This window comes from Galeopterus variegatus, unplaced genomic scaffold, assembly GCF_000696425.1.
Source record: "Galeopterus variegatus unplaced genomic scaffold, G_variegatus-3.0.2 Scaffold474, whole genome shotgun sequence".
NCBI lineage: Eukaryota > Metazoa > Chordata > Mammalia > Dermoptera > Cynocephalidae > Galeopterus > Galeopterus variegatus.
The window spans coordinates 462136-483558 of record NW_007726585.1 but is presented as its reverse complement, the minus strand read 5'-3'; the positions used below and the strand labels follow the sequence as shown (position 1 = coordinate 483558).

The following is a 21423-nucleotide window of genomic DNA, read 5'->3' as shown; positions in this document are numbered from 1 at the left end:
GGCTGCTTCTGGGGACCCCCGAAATCGGCAGCTTGAACCATCAATTTGGAGAGCGCCAGGGCCAGTCCCGCTGACCTGAGGGAGGACCCGGACTTTTCCCCCGCGGGGTCGCGTCCCTCGGGCGCGAGTGGCCCTGGTCGGGCTCCAGCCACGGGAAGATGCCACCTCGGAGGCACTTGGCACTGTCGATGTGCGCGGACGCCCCGGGGTCGCTCCGTCTGCCCCGCTTGGCGGTAGCGGCTCGAGGCCTTGCGCGGCGTCCCCGGGGACAGCCCGAGGCCTCCGGCTCCCGGGAAAGGCGACAGCGCGGCGGCGGGCGGTGGGCTGTCGTGCGTGTCGCCGGCTCACGCGGTTGCGCTGCGCTGCGGAGCGCCCGACTCCGGATCCCGAGGGCGCACCGTGGCCGTGACACACGCCGCTGCGCTCGGAGTCGCCGGGCTGAGCTTCCCGGGCCACGCGGGCGCCGAGCGGCCCCTGCGGTGGAGCAGCTCCCGCCGTCCGAGGCGGCGCCGCCGGGACGGCCTCCTCCCCGCCCCTCGCGTCTCCTCCCCGAGCCTCCGGGAAGGACAAGGGGACTGGGCACGGGGACCCCGGCCAGTGAGCGCCCGCGCCCCGGTTCCGCCCCTCCCGCGCGCTCTCTCTTCGCCAGCCCCGGCCGGCGTCGCCCCGCATGGTGCTGGCAGCAGCCATGAGCCAGGACGCGGACCCCAGCGGTCCGGAGCAGCCGGACAGAGATGCCTGCAGCGTGTCGGGTGCCCAGGCGCCCCCGGGCCCGCGAGGGATGCAGCCGCCGCCGCCGCCGCCGGCCGGCCTGCCGCAGATCATCCAAAAGTAAGAGGGACAAAGGCGCAGGGACCGGAGCGCGCTACGAACACGCCCGGCACCCCTTTGCGGCTTCATCTCGCGTCCCCGCTAGACTTCGCCTGGCCCCCTCGCGTTTGCAGTTTCCTTGCCCTCTCTCTGGGCTGTGTCATTCTGGATTTTTGTGAGGTTGGGGAAAGGGGAGCCAAGTTATTTGGGGGACGTAATTTTTTTTTCCTTATCCCCTTTCTCTTCAGGAATGTTACTGGATATTTTGAACTAAAGTAGCTCAAATTGGGGGGAAATGGCCCAGAGACTGTATTTCATCTTTCTGGTCCCAAGAGGCCGCTGGAATGTGTGCAGAGTGGTGCGTGAGGGTGTGTGTGCAAGTAAAATGCCGCCACGAACGAAACTACCCTGAATGTGGCCTCTGAAGTCAACCAGTGACATTGGGGTGGGAAGGGAGATGTGGGATTGCGAACAACACGTTTTGCTTTGCCCTGGAAGTAGAGACACTTTTCAAGAAGGCCCCTGCGAAGAATTCTCAGCTGCACTACCGTTTTCCATTAATGCTACCATCTTGTGAGTCGGGTGAACCGTGCGACTTGAGCCGTGAGTTTTCAGAGTTGGCCTTTCCAATGCGTGAGTAGGTTGATGGTAAAGAGGCCTGAGAAGCTCTTCCAGCCTATTAGGGGACATAAACATAAGACAAGCGTGTTTGCTTCTGTTTGTTCCTTCGAGATTTTGTTGACACTTTAAGGCCTAGGATTTTGGTTTATTTGAAGGATTTTTAGACACCTAAGTATTTATTCAGCTTGTAATGAAGTCATCAAAAGTAGTTTAAGAAGTGTAGGAAAGTGAAAGATGGGCGCTTCCGTGAAACTGAAAAAATGATAAATGCACATAAATACAGCAATGTGTCCCATCGGACAGAGCAGAGTTCCCCAGCGCCTCCGGATTGATGCTTTGAGTTATGTAAACACGTTAAAGTATAAGAAGGTAAATAACCAGCGATGAGTGTAAACACTAGTAAATGGCAGTTAAATATTTGTCATTTTGAAGACTGACATATAATAGAAGTAATAGTGAAAATTCAAGTTTGATATCAAAGAACGCTGGTATCATATTTCAGAACAAAATGGTTCCCTATTTTTGACTGGTGGAATCCCAAAGCTTCATTTATGACAACTTTTTGCTCTTATTTGGTATTTTATATAACTACAACTAAGAACAGTTTCCAACTATTTGAAAATAACAGATATTTCATATTGCTATTCTTTTCTTATTCTTTTGCAAATTATTTCAGCTAACGCTAAATATGATCAACAGTTTATGTACATTATTATTTAAAATTTCTCTTTAGTCCTTAACAGAAATATAAGCCAACAGAGAAAAGCTTTTTAAAACCTAAAGTTTACTGACGGAAAAAAAAAAAATGCAATTTGACCAATTATTAATTTGGAAACATCTGATGTGCTTCTTATCAAGCCAGTGTCTTGTGGCTTGAAATCAGGGTGCATATTAAGTTTATTGAAATTGCTTTGGTTTTGTAAATCACCCTGCATTTTTTCTGTCATTTGCCTTTAAGTAGGACAAAACGAGGAACTTTATATTCACAGAAAAATCTTTGCAGTGGGTGTCTGGTTATGAAATGTTGCCAGATTGAAAATAATTTTTGTGGAAATGGATCATTTAAAGTATATTTTAATTACCTCATATAATAAATAAATTACCTGGTAAATTCATCTCCCATCTTGAAAATCCTTCTCTGGGATATCTTATTTTGAAAATCAAGACTGAGCTTTTCAAAGATGGCCCCTTCTGCTTGCAGTCCAGGATGGATGCCTCAGGAAGCACCTGACAGCACTGCCTGGTTTTGCGTTAGTGATAGATCGGTGTTCAGGGACCAGGTCCAAGGCTGGCGAATGCGCCCATGGGATCTGACGTTTGTGCGCTTATGTTTCAGATCTTTCTTTATGAGGATGATTTGGGGTTTGTGCTCCACTCAGTATTCACTGGAATTCCGCTGGAACCAGGCATATCATGGCAAATGCTTTGCAGGTCCATCTTTAATGCACTGAAACTTGAGCAGGTTATTTTGAAACTACATTTGCATAATTAAATCTGAGCAACCATTTTTATGTAGTTATGAGCTGCTGCTTGCATCAGCCATCTTTGAGAAAATATAGCGGAGAGACTGCCCTTGGCTGCAAAATGAATTGTCCGCTTCTCGTTTTGGGGAATTTTGTGAGCTAGAGCTCTAGATGAAATTCTCTTCTAGTGGAATAGGTGTTAAATATTACAAGGGAGCCTCCATTTTTTTCTTGTTATTTTAGTGAGGTCATTATGTAATTCGTAAAAGAAGTTTTGATCTCTTTCAAAATCATGGAGACATCAATCTTCTTCACATTGCATAGCATTTAAGGATTACAAGAATTTTTTTTACTTCTTAATGTCTGTGTTTACTCATTTTTATTAGTAATGGCTTTCATTTTGGGTAAAGTCAATGACTTTGGTAAAAACATAGCAACGTTCAGAACAAAAACCAATTTATGTTTGTATACTTTTCATTTGGTCTTAAGAGAACTGCCATATACTACATTAAAGTAGCTAAATACATGAATTGTGATGATGAATATTGAGACCGAATTTGGTGTTTGTTTTATGGAAGCCAGTCTCAGTACTTAACGAAGTTTGCATCTAAGGTTAATTTCGGTGGAGTACTTCTGTTCTAATCCGGTCTATTTAGTTTTCTTATCATTACATTCTTAGCTTCAGTTCAAAATCACCCATAGCCTTTCTATCTGTGTCTACCTCCCAACCCCTGGACAATGTTAGCATTACCAGTAAAGATGATCAGCTGTGTTATAGACACATATAACTAGTATCTTGTAAGATTTTTTAAAAATGTGCATTCTCAAAGTTGGCCAATGTGGAAATATTATTGTTTGTAATACAAAATATGTTTTAAGTCATTTGGGCAACAAGAAACTTAAATAACACTGTAAGAGGAGATTTGAGATGAGTTTAGGAAATCAGAATAATTTGAGGGCTTAAAAAATATATATTTTCCATGCTAGCAGAAGAGAATATTGACGGTGTGTGTCAGTGAAAGTTTTACAAAGATTTATCTCCTCAAACATTCATGATATTTTACTTCCAAAATTATTTTGTTTTAATTGTGTGCTCTAAAATAAAACATAATCCTTGATTTATGAGAAGTTATTTATTAACCTTGATGAACATTAGAAATTTAGATTTTAGGTGGCAAGTTTTAAAACTCTCATCAGAATGAAAATAGAGCCACTCAATTCTGTTTGAAATGTTGAGGTCAACTGTCAGATGGGAATACAAAGTGTGCCACTAATCATGGTGAAAATAAACCAAACAAACACAGACACCTTTTATGAAGTGAATACCTAGGTGACTTTTCTAAATTATTTGATTTACAGCAAAATATTTTTGGTTAATGCATGACATGAGGCTGCATATTTAATTTGAGCATAGATGACTTATTTTTTCCTTTCCAGATTATTTTTATAAGCAATGAATAAAAAACAATTATAACAATAGAAAAAGTTTTGGTTTAGCATTTGATAGTTAGTGTCACCTGCATGTAAGTGTTTGTGGTTTATGAAGACATAAATCAAGCTTTGATTTCTAAAGTCTTCTGCATAGCATTAGGTCATTGGCTGTCTATGTTTTCACAGCAAAATGCTCCCCTGATTCAGAATAGAAAATGTTACAAGCAGCAACTGATTGCAGATAATTTTACAGACATCCTGCATTGGGGAGGATCTCCACGTAACTTTTGGAGAGTGATGGGCGGGAGAGTTGTGTGTGATGTCCACCCACTTTGATGGGCATGCTGACAATTATATCTAGAATCAGGGGGAGGAAATAAGAATTTGCTAAATAGGGACATTATCTCACACCCATATTTGGTCCTTTTCTGGAAAGAGGATAGAATTTCTAACATCTGTGCCAGTTTCTAATATCAGTTTGAGCCCATTTTTAGGGGAAATAGGAATACACTTGTAGAAGGAATTTTGAAAATTTTAAACACCATCTTAAACTGCACATAAGACAAGCATTCAGCAGCGGAAAACATCTGAGAGGATTAAGCATTCACCCAAACTGAGAAGAAGGGAGGGTGGGCTCTTTTCTTAGAATTCTGAAAAGTTTCTTTGCTTCTCTAGAAAGTCTCTTCAAGGCTTTTTTTTTTTTTAAGAGAAATTTTGCTTGACAGTTTGTTGTGATAAGTATTTTTAGATAATCTATACAGCCATCCATTTCTGAGTTTTTCTCAAATTGCCAAAGAGATCAGCATTATGAAATGTAGTACATTAATCCCATTAGTCATGGTAAATGAGCCTACATGTGGTGCAAACGGAGCTGCTCTAATGCCGGTGCTGTAGGGGGAAAAAAAGAAGAAAAAGATGATCACCCCTTTTATTCTTCTATCCACTTATTCCTTTGCTACCTCCTTAGCAGTTTATCAAAGCAGTAATTTAAAAAGCCCAAATCTGTCTGTTGGAACATGAACTCTGATCTTTTAAAGTCTCTGCCTGTCTTAATACTCACCAGGGGGAAAAACCCCAACCAGGACTGACTAACAGTGAAGTGATCCCACATTATCCAGTTTTCCTCTCTCGCTCTGATTTATTTTTCTTGTGGCCCTAAGTTCTTGATTCCAGTTTAAACTAGTATTTTTTTTTTCCCTGCACACAACAGCTAACTCTCAAGTAAACAAACCAATATAGCTTAATTCACAGTTTTGATAAACAAGAATATATAAAATGTTGGGAACTAGGGTCTAACCAAGGGACAGAACTAAACATAGAAAACAGGAATGAAAGAAGCCTGAGATGATGGAGTTAAAGCTTCAAAGAAGAATTCAAAAGCAGGGCTCTGAGTTCATCTATTCTGGTCCCCCTGCCAGTTGAAAGCTTGAAGGGGTCCCCTGTACCACCAAATCCTACTTAATCTGATTTTTATTTCTGGCCACAGTCATTATCATTGGGGATGGCCTAACTGATATTATATTGTATATTTTAACAGGGAAAGTTGCTGTTGATCCACAGCTGGTATAAGTGACTGCTAGCTGTGTTTGGAATAGAGTGCTGAAAAATTTTGCAGAAAGTAAAGTGATCCGTCTTCCAGAATTAGGGCAAAGATGGTAATTAGTGGATTGTAGAAAAGAGCACATGGCAGTTGTCTTTCTGGTTAATGAACTGGCTGGCTCTTGGTAATATGTGTATTGTCCTGGGGGCTTAATATTTCTCGTTCCCACCAGTAAATGTACTGGGAAATCCTCACTCTAGTTAAGAAGGCACATTTTTGAATCAGGAATGTGAATTTGGTTTCCAACACCACCATGGCGTTGTTGGTGGTAGGTTGATAGTTTGAATAGCTCAATGGGTGGTCACTGTTTAAATTCCACCCAACTAAGGAGCTATACAAGGTTTCAGTCTTTGACATTTACAGACAGCAAGTTTGGGGACAAGTGATGGCTGCCAGCTGTTTGAGGAGGCAGTAGAAGAAAAGGACTCTGCCATCCCACCAAATATTTTGTTCGTGTGTTTTGGATATGTTGCATATATCCAGCTTATATGAAAAAGTCTTTACAGTGTCAAAAGTTAGAGTCAGGTTAATTGATCCTCCTTTTTCCTATGGCTCCTGCTGGACTTTATAAGTCCCCTGATGGTTTACAAGGCAATGTTTTCAACTTGCTGACAGCAGATCAGTAGGGGAGATGGCACATATTGATGCTAATGTACTTTATGAGCAAAAAGGGAGCAGTTAAGCAACTTACACGAGGATGTGTTAATAACTTGTAGGTCAGATTGCCAAATAAATCTTTCCATGTGTTCAGAAACAAAAGGCTGAGGGTCATGCATGTGTTTGGGGCGTGGCTATCACCCCACGAAGACAGTTTTCACACCACTCTTCCCTTCTTTAATGTAGATATTTGTGTTAAGGATGCACTAGGGCCATTTGCTTCTGCCTTTTCTTTGAACCTGCTTTCTCTCAGTCACACTAGTGACCCATCAGTTCTCTGGCCCAAACCTGGAATCCTCCCCTTGTGGCTGTCTGGGCATCTTACATACATTTCAGTTTTGCAACTTGTCTATAGACTCTTTCCCAAATATGTGTTTGAATTTTGTTAGGCCCACTTTTAAACCCGACTTCCAGTGTCAAGAGTAGACAAAGTAGTATATATTTTAATGATGCATTAATTTTATGAAGTCTCTTCTTTCGGCTTCTTTTATATTCATTATTCACTATTGAACAGAACGATTTAGGTTCTACCTGATGTTGTCAAGTGTAAAATTGCCGTCTTTGCTCTAAATTAATTATCGTGTTTCTGATAAGGAGGATCAGAGAGGAAAAATCCCTGGACTGGCAGTGGGTGACCTGGACTAGCCAATTAACTTTCCTAATCCAGCCTCTCCAGGGATTGGAAATGATCGGTGATAGTTACTTCCAAGAATAAAATTAGATGAATCTCCAAAAATATTGCTGGATGATCATCAAAGTAGAATGCCTTCCTCTGTCCCCTCCCCTCATCTGATAAAGAATATGTCCCACGTCAGTTAAATTTTAGCCATGGGCTTCCTAATCCAGCCTCTCCAGGGATTGGAAATGATCGATGATAGTTACCTCCAAGAATAAAATTAGATGAATCTCCAAAAATATTGCTGGATCTGTCCCCTCCCCTCATCTGATAAAGAATATGTCCCACGTCAGTTAAATTTTAGCCATGGGCATAGGTACGTGTTTGTGAGATTGATCACCCATAACCACAAAAAGACAATTAAATGCTTTCCCAGCATTTGCAAAGAATATTTGAATTAGGTGGCATAATTTTATGTCAGAAAAGTAAACGCTAATGCCAGTGAAAAGGAGGTTTTATTTCCCACTGTGGGGGTGGGAAATAAAAATAATTATTTTGGTATGTTAATTATTTTGCAACGTTAAGGTAAATACTTGTATTTGCAAGGAATACTACTTTCAATTTAGGAGACAGATCCAATAATTTTCATATGTCTAAATTAGATTGTATTAAAATACAGGCAGGCCGGAGTGTGCTTGGTGCCATTATTGGTTTTAGAGGCAGAAAACGAAAACAGGACCCACGAATGACTGGTAGGAGCGGGGGCTGCTGTGTGACCTCTGTAAACCATGCTGTGCGCGGGCTGCGGAGACCTGCCCAGAGCTCAGGGCCCTAAACCCGCTTGGCGGCCTTGCACAGATCATGGTTGTCCTAAAAGCGGGGCCTCAGGTTTCCGTGCAGCCTCACTGAATTAGCAGATGATGTTTCCAGAGCTTCTTAAGGACGTGGGTGCCTGGGAGCCAGCGCTGCATCCTCCTGGGTAGTAGAAGCAGCCACCAATAGCATGGAGTTGTGGAGAAACTTTGATATTTGAAAAGTTTACTCTTATGCTTTCTGCATAAAAAAGAGTTGAGTTGTATGATTGAATTTTAATTCATAGACTTTGTTATGAACATAAATGAGGATGAACATAAGGATATTTATTCCAACATTGTCTAGAAGATCAAAAAATTAGAAACCACTTAAATGACTCTCAGTTGGGAAAATAAATCATGTGTGTATATGTCCATTCAGCCATTAGAATGATGCTGTTATTTTGCATTTATTGATATGGAATGAGGACCATAACTAAAAAAAGTTAACTAAAAAAAATTGCAAGCTGCATATATACTATGATCTCATGTTTGTTTTTTAAAGATGTGTATGAGTGTGTGTGCCGGTGGCTGCAAGCCTAGAAAACCATCTAAAGAACAAACAGAAAGATGTTAACAGTGGGTCTAATTTTGGTTGGTGCAATCATAGTGTTATGCACAGCCCCCCTTACTTTTTTTCTATTTTCTTTTTTTTCCCCCAGTGAACATGTATTATTTTTACAATCAGAGAAAACAATAAAACTAGTCCCATTTTTTAAAAAACAAAAACAAACAAACAAAAGGAGTAGACATTTCACATTGGTATGGCACTGTCTTTAAGACTGAGTTGCCTTTCAGCATCATAGATTTTAGTCCTGGAAGGCACCTGAGAGCTGCTATAGCCCAGCCCTCTTGATTTTCTAGGTAAGGCAAATGAGTGTCAGAGAAGTCAAGTGAATGGTTGACGGTCACATGGTGAGGTGGTGGTCAGGCTGGAAAGAGAATCCCCATTATTCCCTCTATTTTGTTTTCTGCTAGGTACCCTGTTGTTTGCCTGAAAATGAGAGAGAGAAATGGTGGTCATTTATAGATGAACCATTTATCTACTGGCTCTGGCCTGCTCACATCTCCCACCGGGACTGAGAAAAGCACCCTTGGGTGTGCTATTTCCTTCCTACCCCACTCTGGTTCCCCCAGCCCCCATAGAATTGTTGCATGTGGCAGTAGACTGGGTCTGTCCAAGGCATCTCGTGCTCTGCTCCTTCCTGCCAAACAGAAGCCAAGCATCACATTTTTTCTTTTGCTCACCCCACTCTGGTTCCCCCAGCCCCCATAGAATTGTTGCATGTGGCAGTAGACTGGGTCTGTCCAAGGCATCTCGTGCTCTGCTCCTTCCTGCCAAACAGAAGCCAAGCATCACATTTTTTCTTTTGCTTATCGTGGTTCAAGGTTACTTTTTTTCCAGATCATTAATAGGGAAAAACCAATACATGCCTACTTTCTTTTCATACCCAGAAACAGCCTCTTGACACCCTTCAAAATATGGTGTAAAGATGAGCCTTTTAAAGTATAAAGACATTACCAATATTTTATTTAAAGGAAGCAAAACACATTTTACTTTTTAAAAAATTTTTTATTTTATTTTGTCAATATACAGTGTGGTTGATTATTGTGGCCCATTACCCAAACCTGCCCCCACCAAACAACCTCATATCTGTTCACTTGTCGTATAAACACATTTTACTTCTTACTCCCAAGCCATGGAACAGAAATGCCTGTTTTTTCTGTCACCCCATCCATCCCCCACTCACTTTGCTTTGAATTTTTACAATTTGTTTCAACCAAGGATAAAATTATGACTGTATTAAAAAAAAATTTTTTTTTTTGCTTTTGGAAGACTACATTTGTGTTCTTGCTTGTGTAGAATCTCTTTATATATTTTTTTTCCCTGAACTATTTGAAAGTAAATTGTATAACTATAATTCTGTTATTATAGCTAAGGAAATTATTTTTATTTAAATAATTTTTTCTAATAAACCCTAGATTTTAAACTTTCTCTACTTCTCCAAAAAATGTCTCATATAGCTTTTTTTTAAAAGGTTAATTCTTTTTTTAAAAAAATTTAACATTTACTTGTGCATATTTGGGGGACACAGTGTGTTGTTTCAATACCTGCATATACTGTGCAATGATTCAGCTAGAGTAGACAGGATAGTTTTGCACACATTAGTCCACCACTTATAGCTGTGTTTTAAGCCTGCTGGTTTAGTTGCAGGTGCATTTGTCTATGATGTCTCTTTCTTTTAATCTACCAACTTTACCCACCTCTTTCTGTTCTCCATGACTGAAGTTTACAGGCTAGCTGTCTTGTGGAATGAACCATGATCTGGATGTGTCTGTTGTTTCTTATGACCAGATTCAGATTAAGCATTTTGGCAAAGATGTGCTATGGGTGATGTGTCCCCACTAAGTTTGATCTCTTGGTTAACATGGTGACAGCTAGGTTTCTCCATTGCAGAGAGGCATTTTTGTCTTTGTGATTAGTAGTAAGTTATCTGCAGGGGTGATACCCTGAGATCCTCTGAGTATTCTATTTCCCAACAAACTTTAATCTAGTGGTTTTGTCTTCTTTTTTCTTTTTTTGTGGGGGTGGGGTGGGGAGAGGAGGGCGGCTGGCCAGTACAGGGATGGAACTCCGGATCTTGGTGTTATCAGCACCATGTTCTAACCAATGGAGCTAACTGGCCAGCCCCCATTTTATCTTTTAACTTGACCAAATTTTTAAAAAGTGCTTTTAGTGAAATATGTGGAAGTAGAAAGATAAATAAATACCACTCTAGAATGGATAAGTCCCTACATATAGTTTAAGGTAGTTTTAATCAAACATCCTTGCAAATATGTATCATCCCGTGGATATTATCTGGATGATATTATCTGTAGATATCTGTATTACCTGGATAATAATATCTGTAGATATTATCTGGAGCCTTTGAATTTTTCTATTCCTGACTTAGTAGGACTTGACTGATGGGCCAGTTACTTCTCGCTTAGCTCCTACAGGAGGCATTCTGGCTGCCGTGCTTTTTAGTGTCCATACAGAGTGACTATAAATCCCTTTTAATGCTAATGGTGGTAAGTGGATGCTAATGTAATTTTTACTAGCTCACAAGATTTCTTAGGTATTCTCTTGAAACTAAGTTGGCTCTTTTCAGAAACCTTTTATCTCCCTTTTCAAAATCGCTGTATGAAACAGACTTTAAAAATGACCGATGATTTGCCCTGGAGCCTAAACTGGGTGAGTCTCGGAGCTGGTCATGACTATCAGTTTGTTCATGTGTTTTAGATTTAAGTTACACAGCTATTTTTGCCTGTTCTAGTTTGGTGCTCTTATTTTCGTACACAAAATATGTCTGGGTGGGGAAATTTGTATGGAATAGTGTAAAGAATCAGGAACAGCCATGCTCTGTGTTCTAGATTCAGCTTTGCCCACCACTAACCTTGAGCCTCAGTGTTCTCATCTGTAAAAGGGAACCATAATAAAGTGAATAACAACTAACCTGTGGGGTAAGTGCTGTTATTCTCCCCATTTTACAGATGTGGAAACGGAGTCACAACCGTACGAAGACTCAGGAAAGCTAAGAAAAATAATATTTATGAAAGAACCGATGGGGTTGGGCTGGGAATAAAGAATGTTATCTAAATTCAAGTGATCCTATCATCCCTGTGTAAATATCTGTATCCTTAAAATAATTTATTGAAAACCTATCACTTACAAAGAAAATATTATAGAAAAATACATATGGCTGAAATAAATTTAAAAGCAAGTCAAATTTAATTTGAGACAAACTAAGTGATCTAATTAAAAACATTTTTTTCTTGTTTCTTATTTTCTTGTACCTTTGAGTACGCCTTTTGGTTTTAAGTGAAATCCGTATCCCAATTTAAATTCCACAAGCAAATCCGACTCTGGCATTTGATTCACTATTTTATTCTGCTTGTTATGCACATTAGGCAAGACCTGATTTGATGCTCACAGAGAGTACATAAACACTTGTAATCCTCTCAGCATGTGCTAAAATAATAACAGATATGATAGTTTGATTTGCAAAGTGAGAATCTGCCAAGTTCTACCAGACCATTTTTCAACCAGTTCAGAAAATAAGGATTCAGCAACGATTAAAGCATCCCAGGCTCCTATTAATAGCCAAAGGAATTCCTGACTTGAAATGTGGCCACATCAAGCTTGGTTAGTCTCCACCAGACTAACTTCTTGAGCTGTCTTTGCAGACATTGTTACAGGTGTTCTTTTGCTTTGAGAAACCATGGTGTGTAAAATCCAGACTGAATAAAATCAATAAATCAGCGAAGGACTGTTTGCTTTTGACCTGCAAAAGGGTTTACAGTAAAGATCCTTTAAGCAGTGAATTCTTCAGTGTATTTCAAATGGAAATTCAATAATTCTAAGAATTCAGAGGCCCAATAATAATTTTTTAAAACTTTTTTTCTTTTTTCAATTTTACAGAGGTGTAACTGATGTATACTAAGCCGCATCCATCAGCATCCATCAAACCATCAAACTATTGGGATAATAATAAAGATTTTTATCACTCCCCAAAATTTCTTCATGATTTTGATAATTTATCCTTCCCTCTTCCCCATAACCCCCTTCCCCTCAGGCAACCACTGATCTGCTTTCTATCACTATAGATTAGTTTGCATGTTCTAGAATTTTATATAAATGGAATGAAAGTATGAAATCCTTTTTTTTTTTTTTTGCCTAGGTTCTTTTGCTGAGCATAATGATTTTTTTGGGAAATAATATTTTTTAAAATATTATTGTGATAAAATATACATAACATAACATTTACCCTCTAAGAATTTTAAAGTATGTAATTCAATGACACCAAGTACATTGACAGTGGTGTGCAACCATCACCACTATCTAGTTCTAGAACATTTGCATCTCCCCAAAAGGAAACCCCATGCCCATTAAGCACTTACTTCCCATTCCCTCCTCCCCCAGCCCCTGGAAGCCTCTAATCTACTTTCTGTCTCTATGCATTTGCCCATTCTGGATATTTCACATGAATGGAATCATATGTATGTGGCCTTTTGTGTCTGGCTTCTTTCATAGCATAATGTTTTTAAGGTTCATCTGTAGTTTAGCATGTATTGCTACTTCATTCCTTTTCATTGCTGAATAATATTTCATTGTATGGGTAGGTAACATTTGCTTATCCACTCATCTACTGGTTGACATTTGGTTTGTTTCCACCTTTTGACTATTGTGAATAGTGTTGCTATGAACATTTGTGTACAAGTTTTTGTTCGAACACCTGTTTTCATTTATCTCCGGTATGTATCTTGGAGTGGAATTGGTGGGTCATATGGTAAATCTGTGCTGAATTTCTTGAGAAACCGCTGTACTGCTTTCCAAAGTGCTGCACAGTTTTACATTCCCTCCAGCAATGAATGGAGTTTCCAGTTTTTCCACATCCTCCCCAAGTCTTGTTATTTTTCTTTTCTTTAATGGCCACTCTAGTGGGTGTGAAGTGGTATCTCACAGTTTTGATTTGTATTTCACTAATGACTAATGATACTGAGTTTCTTTTCATGTGTTTGTTGGCCATTGGTACTTGTATATCTTCGTTAGAGAAATGTCTATTCAAGTCTATCGTTCATTTTGAAATTGTGTTGTTTATATTTTTCCTGCGGAATTGTATGAGTTCTTTATAAATTCTGGATACTAGACCCTCACCAGATATATGATTTGCAAATATTTTCTCCCATTTTATGGGTTTTAACATATTGATTTTGAGGTTCATCTGTGTTGTTGCTTGTATCAAAAGTTTGGGCCTTTTTATTGCTGAGTAGTACTCTGTTTTGTGGATATACTACAAATTGCTTCTCCATTCATCTGTTGATGGACATTTAGGTTGTTTCCAGTTAGGGGCTATTACAAATAATGCTGATATGAACATTTCTTTGCAAGTCTTTGTCTGGACATGTCTTTTAGTTTCTTTTGGGTAAATATCTAGGCCAATGATAATTTAACCTTTTAGGAGCACAGATGTTACACATATGAATAATTTTTTGGGTGAAACCTCTTTGAAATTTTATTCCTGTATCTTTGAACAGAGCATGTTAATGTAACCCATCAAGGTGTTTGAAGAACACACAATTTTTCATCTTAGTTTTCAGAGTCAATCACTCATTAGCTTAGTTTTTTTTCTTCCATTGATGAATCTTCTTTCAATAGTTTTTCATTTGACACATATAATTATTATCATGGAAGTTGGGACACAAGATGAATAAGACAACAAAACCACAGAACCTCAAGCTGGAAGGAACCCTGGAGCTCACCTAATCCAGCTCTCTTGTTTCATAGAAAAGGAAGTCAGGTTCCAAAAGGAGACTGGGTTTACCAAAGGCCAGTCAAATATTAGAGAAGCTAGCAGAGCAGGGAAAACTGATGTGCCTGTGAGGGTCATCTGCATTCTTGCAGAGCTGCAGCATTCACAGGGCACTTCCTGGGTTATCCCATTTAATCCTCAACAACCCTGTGAAGTAGGTAGGGATTAAGTAACTGGTGGTGGCTCAGGGTCACCTAGCCAGTGACTGGGGAGCCAAGGCTCAGAGCCAGGCCTCTGACTCGGTCCAACTTGCGCTCCCTGCTCCCTTCTTGTAAACCCCTCCCCGCTTTCCACGCCCACTGCTCTGCGAAGCCTTAGCGCAGGCCTCCCAGCTCCTCCCCTGCCTCCAGCCAAGCCTGGGCTCAATCCTCCTTTACTCCCTGCCAGCGCAGCCTTCATCTTGTCGACATTTGCTTAAAGTCCTGCTGTGTCTTCACATTGCCTGTAGGTCATGATTGGACTGCTTGGAAGGCCCCTTCAGATCCACCCCCACTTAGGTCTCCAGCTCCTGGGCTTGATGTCTTGGTAGCCCCCACTTCCCTCTTTCAGGGAGCTTTCCCTGACCCCAAGCAAGAAGGGGGGTGTGGGAGCCCTTCTTCCTGTAATACTCTGTGGGCCCCCCCTGTAGCATTCATCCTATGCTTACCTCCTGTTTGCCTCACCTACAGTCCCTGTAAAGTCCTTGCGCATGAGGCCAGTGTGGTTTATCTAGGCATCTTCAGCACCTAGCAGGGTCTCCAGCTCATCGTTTTTTGAATTTATGAAAGAATGAAGGACTTAACTGCAACCTCACTTTTGATCTAATTGACATAGTGATGAGAAAAACTACTTAGGATGGTCTCATGGGTATAAGTTGATGTGACACCAGAGCTCGGTTTCCTCCAATTTGTGGTTTATGTGGGCTGCCTGTCGGAAAGGACTAGACAGACATTTACATTTGGGAGGTGGTGTAAGGGGGGCATAGATTCAGAAAGTCAGGAACCTGAGCTCTGGTCTGGGCTCCACCCTCAAGCTGCTGTGCGGCCAGAGGTGAGGCGCTTAACTTCTGAGGTTCCACTTTTGTAGGATGTGGGCTTGTTATAGGGTGTGGGGTTTGTTCTACTAATGAGATGACATGCGAACATGCTTCGGTAGGAATAAAGTTCTGAATACATGTGTCATCAGGTAGCCTGACTTTTTGTCTCACTCAGTCATCTCCAGCCAGGGACCTGATTGTGTACAGGCAATTTCCAGGCTCAATTTCTCCTGTGAGATTCAATCCAGATGGGAAAAATGGTGGAAATGACCACTTGGCATCACTCCTTAAATCCCATTGCATCAAAGCTTTCAGCAACAGAAACATCTGGGCCACAGAAAATGTTTTTAAGCCGTAAGCTAGCACTCTGCTTATTTCAAGCAATTTCTAAAATAACACAACTCAAGACGCCTGAGATACTACTTTATTATTACTTTGACATTTGCAATAACGACAGTTTAACTGTGGCAGTTTAAAAAAGGAGTTGCCTGGAAAATAAATTATCGCTCATGATTTCTCAACAATGCCTGCTCCAACCTTGTTCAAATCACATCCCAAATCCATCACTTCCCATCCAAGTTCTTTACCTTGTTCTATTTTTTCCACTTGTTATCTTCTAACAGATTATATAATTTACTTATTTTACTTATTTATTGTGTTTTTGTTGTCTATTACATCTCCTTCCACCATGCCCTACCACATGAGTTCTATAATTGCAGGGGAGTTTTATTCAGTGTTTTACCCCCCAGCACCTAAGTACAGTTCCTGCCACCCGGGAGACACTCACTAAATATTTGTTGAACCACTAAGCGAACTATTAATAAAAATAAAGTAGTTCCCCCTTATCCAGGGAGAATACATCCTAAGACCCCTAGTGGATGCCTGAAATCATGGATTGTACCAAATCTTATATATACTATGTTTTTTCCTGTATATACATACCTATGACAAAGTTTAATTTATAAATTAGCTTATCCAGGGAGAATACATCCTAAGACCCCTAGTGGATGCCTGAAATCATGGATTGTACCAAATCCTATATATACTATGTTTTTTCCTGTATATACATACCTATGACAAAGTTTAATTTATAAATTAGGCACAGTAAGAGATTAACAACAATAACTCATAATACAATAGACCAATTACAAGTATAACAATATGCCAGCATCACTACTCTTGCACTTCGGGGACATTATGAAGTAAAATAAAGGTTACTTGAACACTCTGATTCCAGGACAGTTGATCTGATCATCAAGATAGCTACTACGTGACTAAGGGGCAGGTAGCATAGACAATGTGAATTTGCTGGACAAAGGGATGATTCACTTCCCTGTGAGACAGATTGGGATAGTGTGAGATTTCATCATGCTACTCAGAACAGTGCACAATTTAAGACTTATGAATTGTTTGTTTCTGGAATTTTCCACTAAATATTTCAGACTACAGTCGACCGTGGGTAACTGAAACCGTGGAAAGTGAAACCTCGGATAAGGGTGCACTACTGTACCAACTTTAATGATTGTTAATGTGGTGCCATTTGTTTCTTCTTTGAGCTCACCTAAGAAGTGAAGTATGTGGGTTTTAGGATCTAAGTTTTGTGATTCAGGAAACTGGAAGTGTAAGATGTTAGAAGATCACAGCCCCTGCTCCTGGGCGATTCTTGGAAGTAAACTCGGCCAGGGCATCAGTGACTCAGCGCTATAATCATGGCCTGGTTCCAGTAGTTGCCAGTCTAGCTGGACTCCCTTGGGCCAAGATCCAAGCTATGTATTTGATGGGATCTTGATGGTGGAGGTAGAGCAGCAGGCCTGGGCTCAGATCCTTGAAACAGAGCCCAAAAAAGACAGGAACAACCATGTGTTCAGCAATAGGAAATTAGTGAGTGAATTCGGTTACATGCTCCCAATACTATGCAGACCATCTCTGTTTACTGATATGGAGAAATCTTAAGAATATATTATTAGGCTGCTGAGAGTTCCCTCCATTGAAGGAGGGTCTCGGGAGCCTTAAAAAAATTATTAAGGGACAGAAGTGGGGTGCAGAAAGTGTATATGGTTGGCTATCTTTTGTGTAAGAAAGTGGGGTGGGAGGAAGATGAATATATACTCATATTTGCTTCAGTGACCAGAGAGGACATATTTGAAAGATGTTCAGAAGTAGGGATGAGCAGGAGGATCAAAGTCTACTTGCTGCCTAATCTCAGATGCTGGGAGGATGCTGTGGGGAAAGGGAAGCCTGAGGAAGATGATCTTCGGAGGTGCTGGTGTGGCTAGGAGCCAACACTCAGCTGTGGTGCTATTAAATTCTGAATCAGATCTGTGCTTTGTTAGAAGGATGTAAGGGGATTAGAAAAGGAGAAAGCATCGAGAAGCCCTCCTCCCCACGCCACTCCAGTGCACTTTCATTTTCCAATTCAGGGAACCACTTATAGTTCACAAAGACTTAAACTAACTTACGATAGTTTCAATCCAAATATTTAATACTGTGCCTGACTTCTCTGACATAATTAGGGGAGAGAGAGTCACGTGTACAGCACCCATCTGGGTTAGGAGAGGCAGGAGGTACAGGCTGCCTGTGTGCTTCCTACTGCATCTCCTCAGAAGGCACGTGATGCCTGAGAGTCGTTTCTATCTGGGACATTAAGATGGATCAGCGGGTTTGGATGTTGCTAGCCTGATCCATCGATTATGAAGGCTCCCATCAGCTTCACCTAATAGTTCAGCAGCCACGAACAGCTGTGTTGTCTAAACTTATCCTTTCATTTGGAGTCGCAAATGGTGATATCACAAATAGAACAACTTTTAGGCATCATGTGACTTCTGAGGAGATGCGGCAGGAAGTACACAGACAGCACCATGAAAAATAGAACCTGAACTAAGCCAGGTTCAAGACCTAACTACCAGTTTATAGAAAATACAGGAGGCAGAGGAACCTGTCTAATGGAGATGAAATCAACTAAGCAGAATGTGGGACATTCTGTAGGCCACAAGACCTGGTTTCTTTAATGAACAAATTGCAAGAATAAAAATGGCCGGAGGGATTATCTGTAGATTAAAAGGGATTTAAAACTTATCAGTAAAATGCAATCTGTAATCTGTGTTTGGATCCCGGCTCAAAGAAACCAGCAGTAAGAAAAAAAAAATTGTATTTATATACACATACTGTATATATATGTATAAGGTAACCTAAGAAGTTTGAATAGACCTGATATGGGAGTTAAAGAATTATTTGCTCATGATTTATTTATTTATAGTGTGGTAATAATGTGATTATGCTAAAATAAAAAATTATTATATTCTAGAGCCATATACTAAAGTATAGATGAAATGGTATGTCTGTATTAGCTTTAGAAAATGGGGGAGGGGGTGGCAAATGTGTTGGGAGTACAAAGTAAACAAGATTGGGTATAGGTTGATAATTTTTGAAGTGGGTAATGAGTACATGGGAATTCGTTGCATTATTCTCTCTGTCTTTGTGTAGTTAGAAAATATCCAAAATAAGGGCTGGCCCATGGCTCACTTGGGAGAGTCCGGTGCTGATAGCACCAAGGCCATGGGTTCAGATTCTTAAATAGGGATGGCCGGTGAGCTCACTTGGGATAGCGTGGTGCTGACAGCACCAAATCAAGGGTTAAGATCCCCTTACAAGTCATCTTGTTAATTAAAAAAAAGAAAAAGAAAATTTCCAAAATAAGAAGTTAAAACAAAACACCAGCTCAGTCAGTTGGCTAGTCCTGTTTTTCATATGTCCTGAATTTAATGTTGGGCTGTGGAGTGTACATTTCTTAAAATAACCTGGCCAGCGAGTGGAAGGGCTGGGACCCTAACTCACATCTGTCTGACTTCAAAGCTCAGGGTCTTTCCATCTTACCCTGCAGAATTTATGTCCTTCTCAGGGCTCAGACGGTTGTGGGATTCTTTAGATTGAGGATTTATAGGGTTTACAAAGGGTCAGCTGTAATACAAGTGGTCTTCAAAAAGTTCATGGAATGATTTGTATTATCATTTAATTCCATTTTCCACACTTTTTGAAGTACCTTGGTATAAACATGGGAAAGTGGGGGCAAAAGCGAAAATTGCAACCAAAACATCAGAGTTGCTCTTCCTTTGAGGGAGGGAAATTAACCCACGTGTAAGCCCAGAAAATGGAAGTAGACTGCATACCTCCCACCTTGACCTTGTTGGGCCTTTTCTGTTGCCATCAGCCTGGGCCTTGCATTGAAAGAGACCTAGGATAGAGTAGCATGGCCCGTCACTTACTAGGTGTATGGCCTTATTGTTCTTTTCCTCGGTTTTTCCAACCAACCTCATCTGGTTTTTGGTAGGCTTATGTAGGATTGTCCATATGATGCTTAACACAGTTCCCCACAAGGGGTAAGGCCTCAAATGTTCATTTAGAAAAGAGAGCAGGGTTTTTCCAACCAACCTCATCTGGTTTTTGGTAGGCTTATGTAGGATTGTCCATATTATGCTTAACACAGTTCCCCACAAGGGGTAAGGCCTCAAATGTTCATTTAGAAAAGAGAGCAGAAATGCAGTTCACTGAGATCCTGAGAATCCCAAAACTGGGTTGAAGATTGTGTGTTCAGATGTACCTTGTGACTTGGACACCCCCACTCTGTCCCTGCACTTTCTTGGGGATTTGGGCAGCCTTGCTGACATTTGGAATGATCATTTAGCCTGGATGAGGAGGCTCAGTGCTCTAAGGAGGGTAATTTGTCCACTTGGCCACATTTTAGTTTGTTATGTGGCTCAACAGGTGTGGGCAGGTGGTGAAGATCCTTCCTAGATGGGTAGATAAAAAGGTAACTAGCTGGCTAGCTGGAGCCCAAATTTAACTTTGCCAGGTGTAAGACTGGCAGGAAAAGGTGAAATTTGCTTGTCCTTTCTGAAACAAGCACCTCATTTTCTCTCCTTTCTATCTTGTATACCTCTTATAACCACAATCCAGCCCTTTCCATCACTAAATCTCATAACACACAAGGCTCCATCCTGGTAATGTGAATCTTTCATGAGCCCTTTAAGAAATAACTGGCATATATACTTGGTTGTGTCACTTGGTCACCTGGGAAGTATCCAGGAGCCATGCTTTGATGTGCCTCACTGATCACAAAGTGCTCAAATGTGGCCTTTGATCCCTGGGCCCCTGGTGTTGGGCTCACTTTGTCCCCAGGCATGTGACCTGCCTAGGGGGCTTGGGTGTGAGAGAGTGGCTGGCCCCAGGGAAGCTAAGCCAGAAGGAGCCCTGATTTACGAACTGTCCAGATTTAACTGAGGCTACAGCACTTTTATTAATAGAACATGCTGCATTTCCTTTTTATAAAAATATGAAGATCATTGCACTCAGGAAAATGCCTGGTGACTTTCTGTCTTTAGGGCATGTTCATCACCAGGCTAAAATTAAAAGTGAAGTCAGGCTCTTCTTGGGTCTATTTTTAACTGAGTTTAGCATATGAATGTGAATGTGAAGTCTTTCTTTAGATCTCCATTAACTCAATTACTTGTGCCAAGCATCGCTGCCTGGAATTCCACAGCTGTGGCTGGGTCTACCTTGGGTGGGGAGGCCCAAAGGAAAGTTAGGGACAACTAGCCTGACCCCCTGCTGTCTGACTTTGTGAGTCTTCATCCATCTCAGCTTTACTTATTCTGGAAGGTTAAGGCAGAGCCAGTCACTATACTGAAAAAAATAAAACAAAGGACAAACCAACCAACCAACTAACCAACCAAACCTATGGCTATTTTGTGATGCTTGGATATAAAGTAGCTCCTAGTTGGTACATCTTTTCCTAGGGACTCCAATTTAGAAGGAGCCACTTGGATTGAAGGGAAGACACTGGATTGCAGGGAAGACCTTGTCATTCAAGCAGAAAGTGCAAATGGCCTGGCATACCAAGGGAGACTTGGGATGACAGGTGGAGGGAGGGAAAGGGGAAAAAAAAAAAACTTAATAAGAGCCATTCCTGCCCAGGGAGTTTCATGATGAGTGATGAGAGTGCTAGAAAAA

The 21423-nt window shown here is 40.9% G+C and overlaps 1 protein-coding gene across 1 annotated transcript in view; it reads left to right on the top strand.

The window, feature by feature from the left end:
• Positions 1-670: 670 nt before the first annotated feature.
• The window catches only part of RBM20 (RNA binding motif protein 20), a 183517-nt gene continuing 162764 nt past the window's right edge, over positions 671-21423 (top strand). The window contains exon 1 of the mRNA XM_008569190.1: positions 671-831. Within this exon, the coding sequence (XP_008567412.1) occupies positions 671-831 (161 nt within the window). The remainder of the gene's footprint in view (positions 832-21423) is intronic.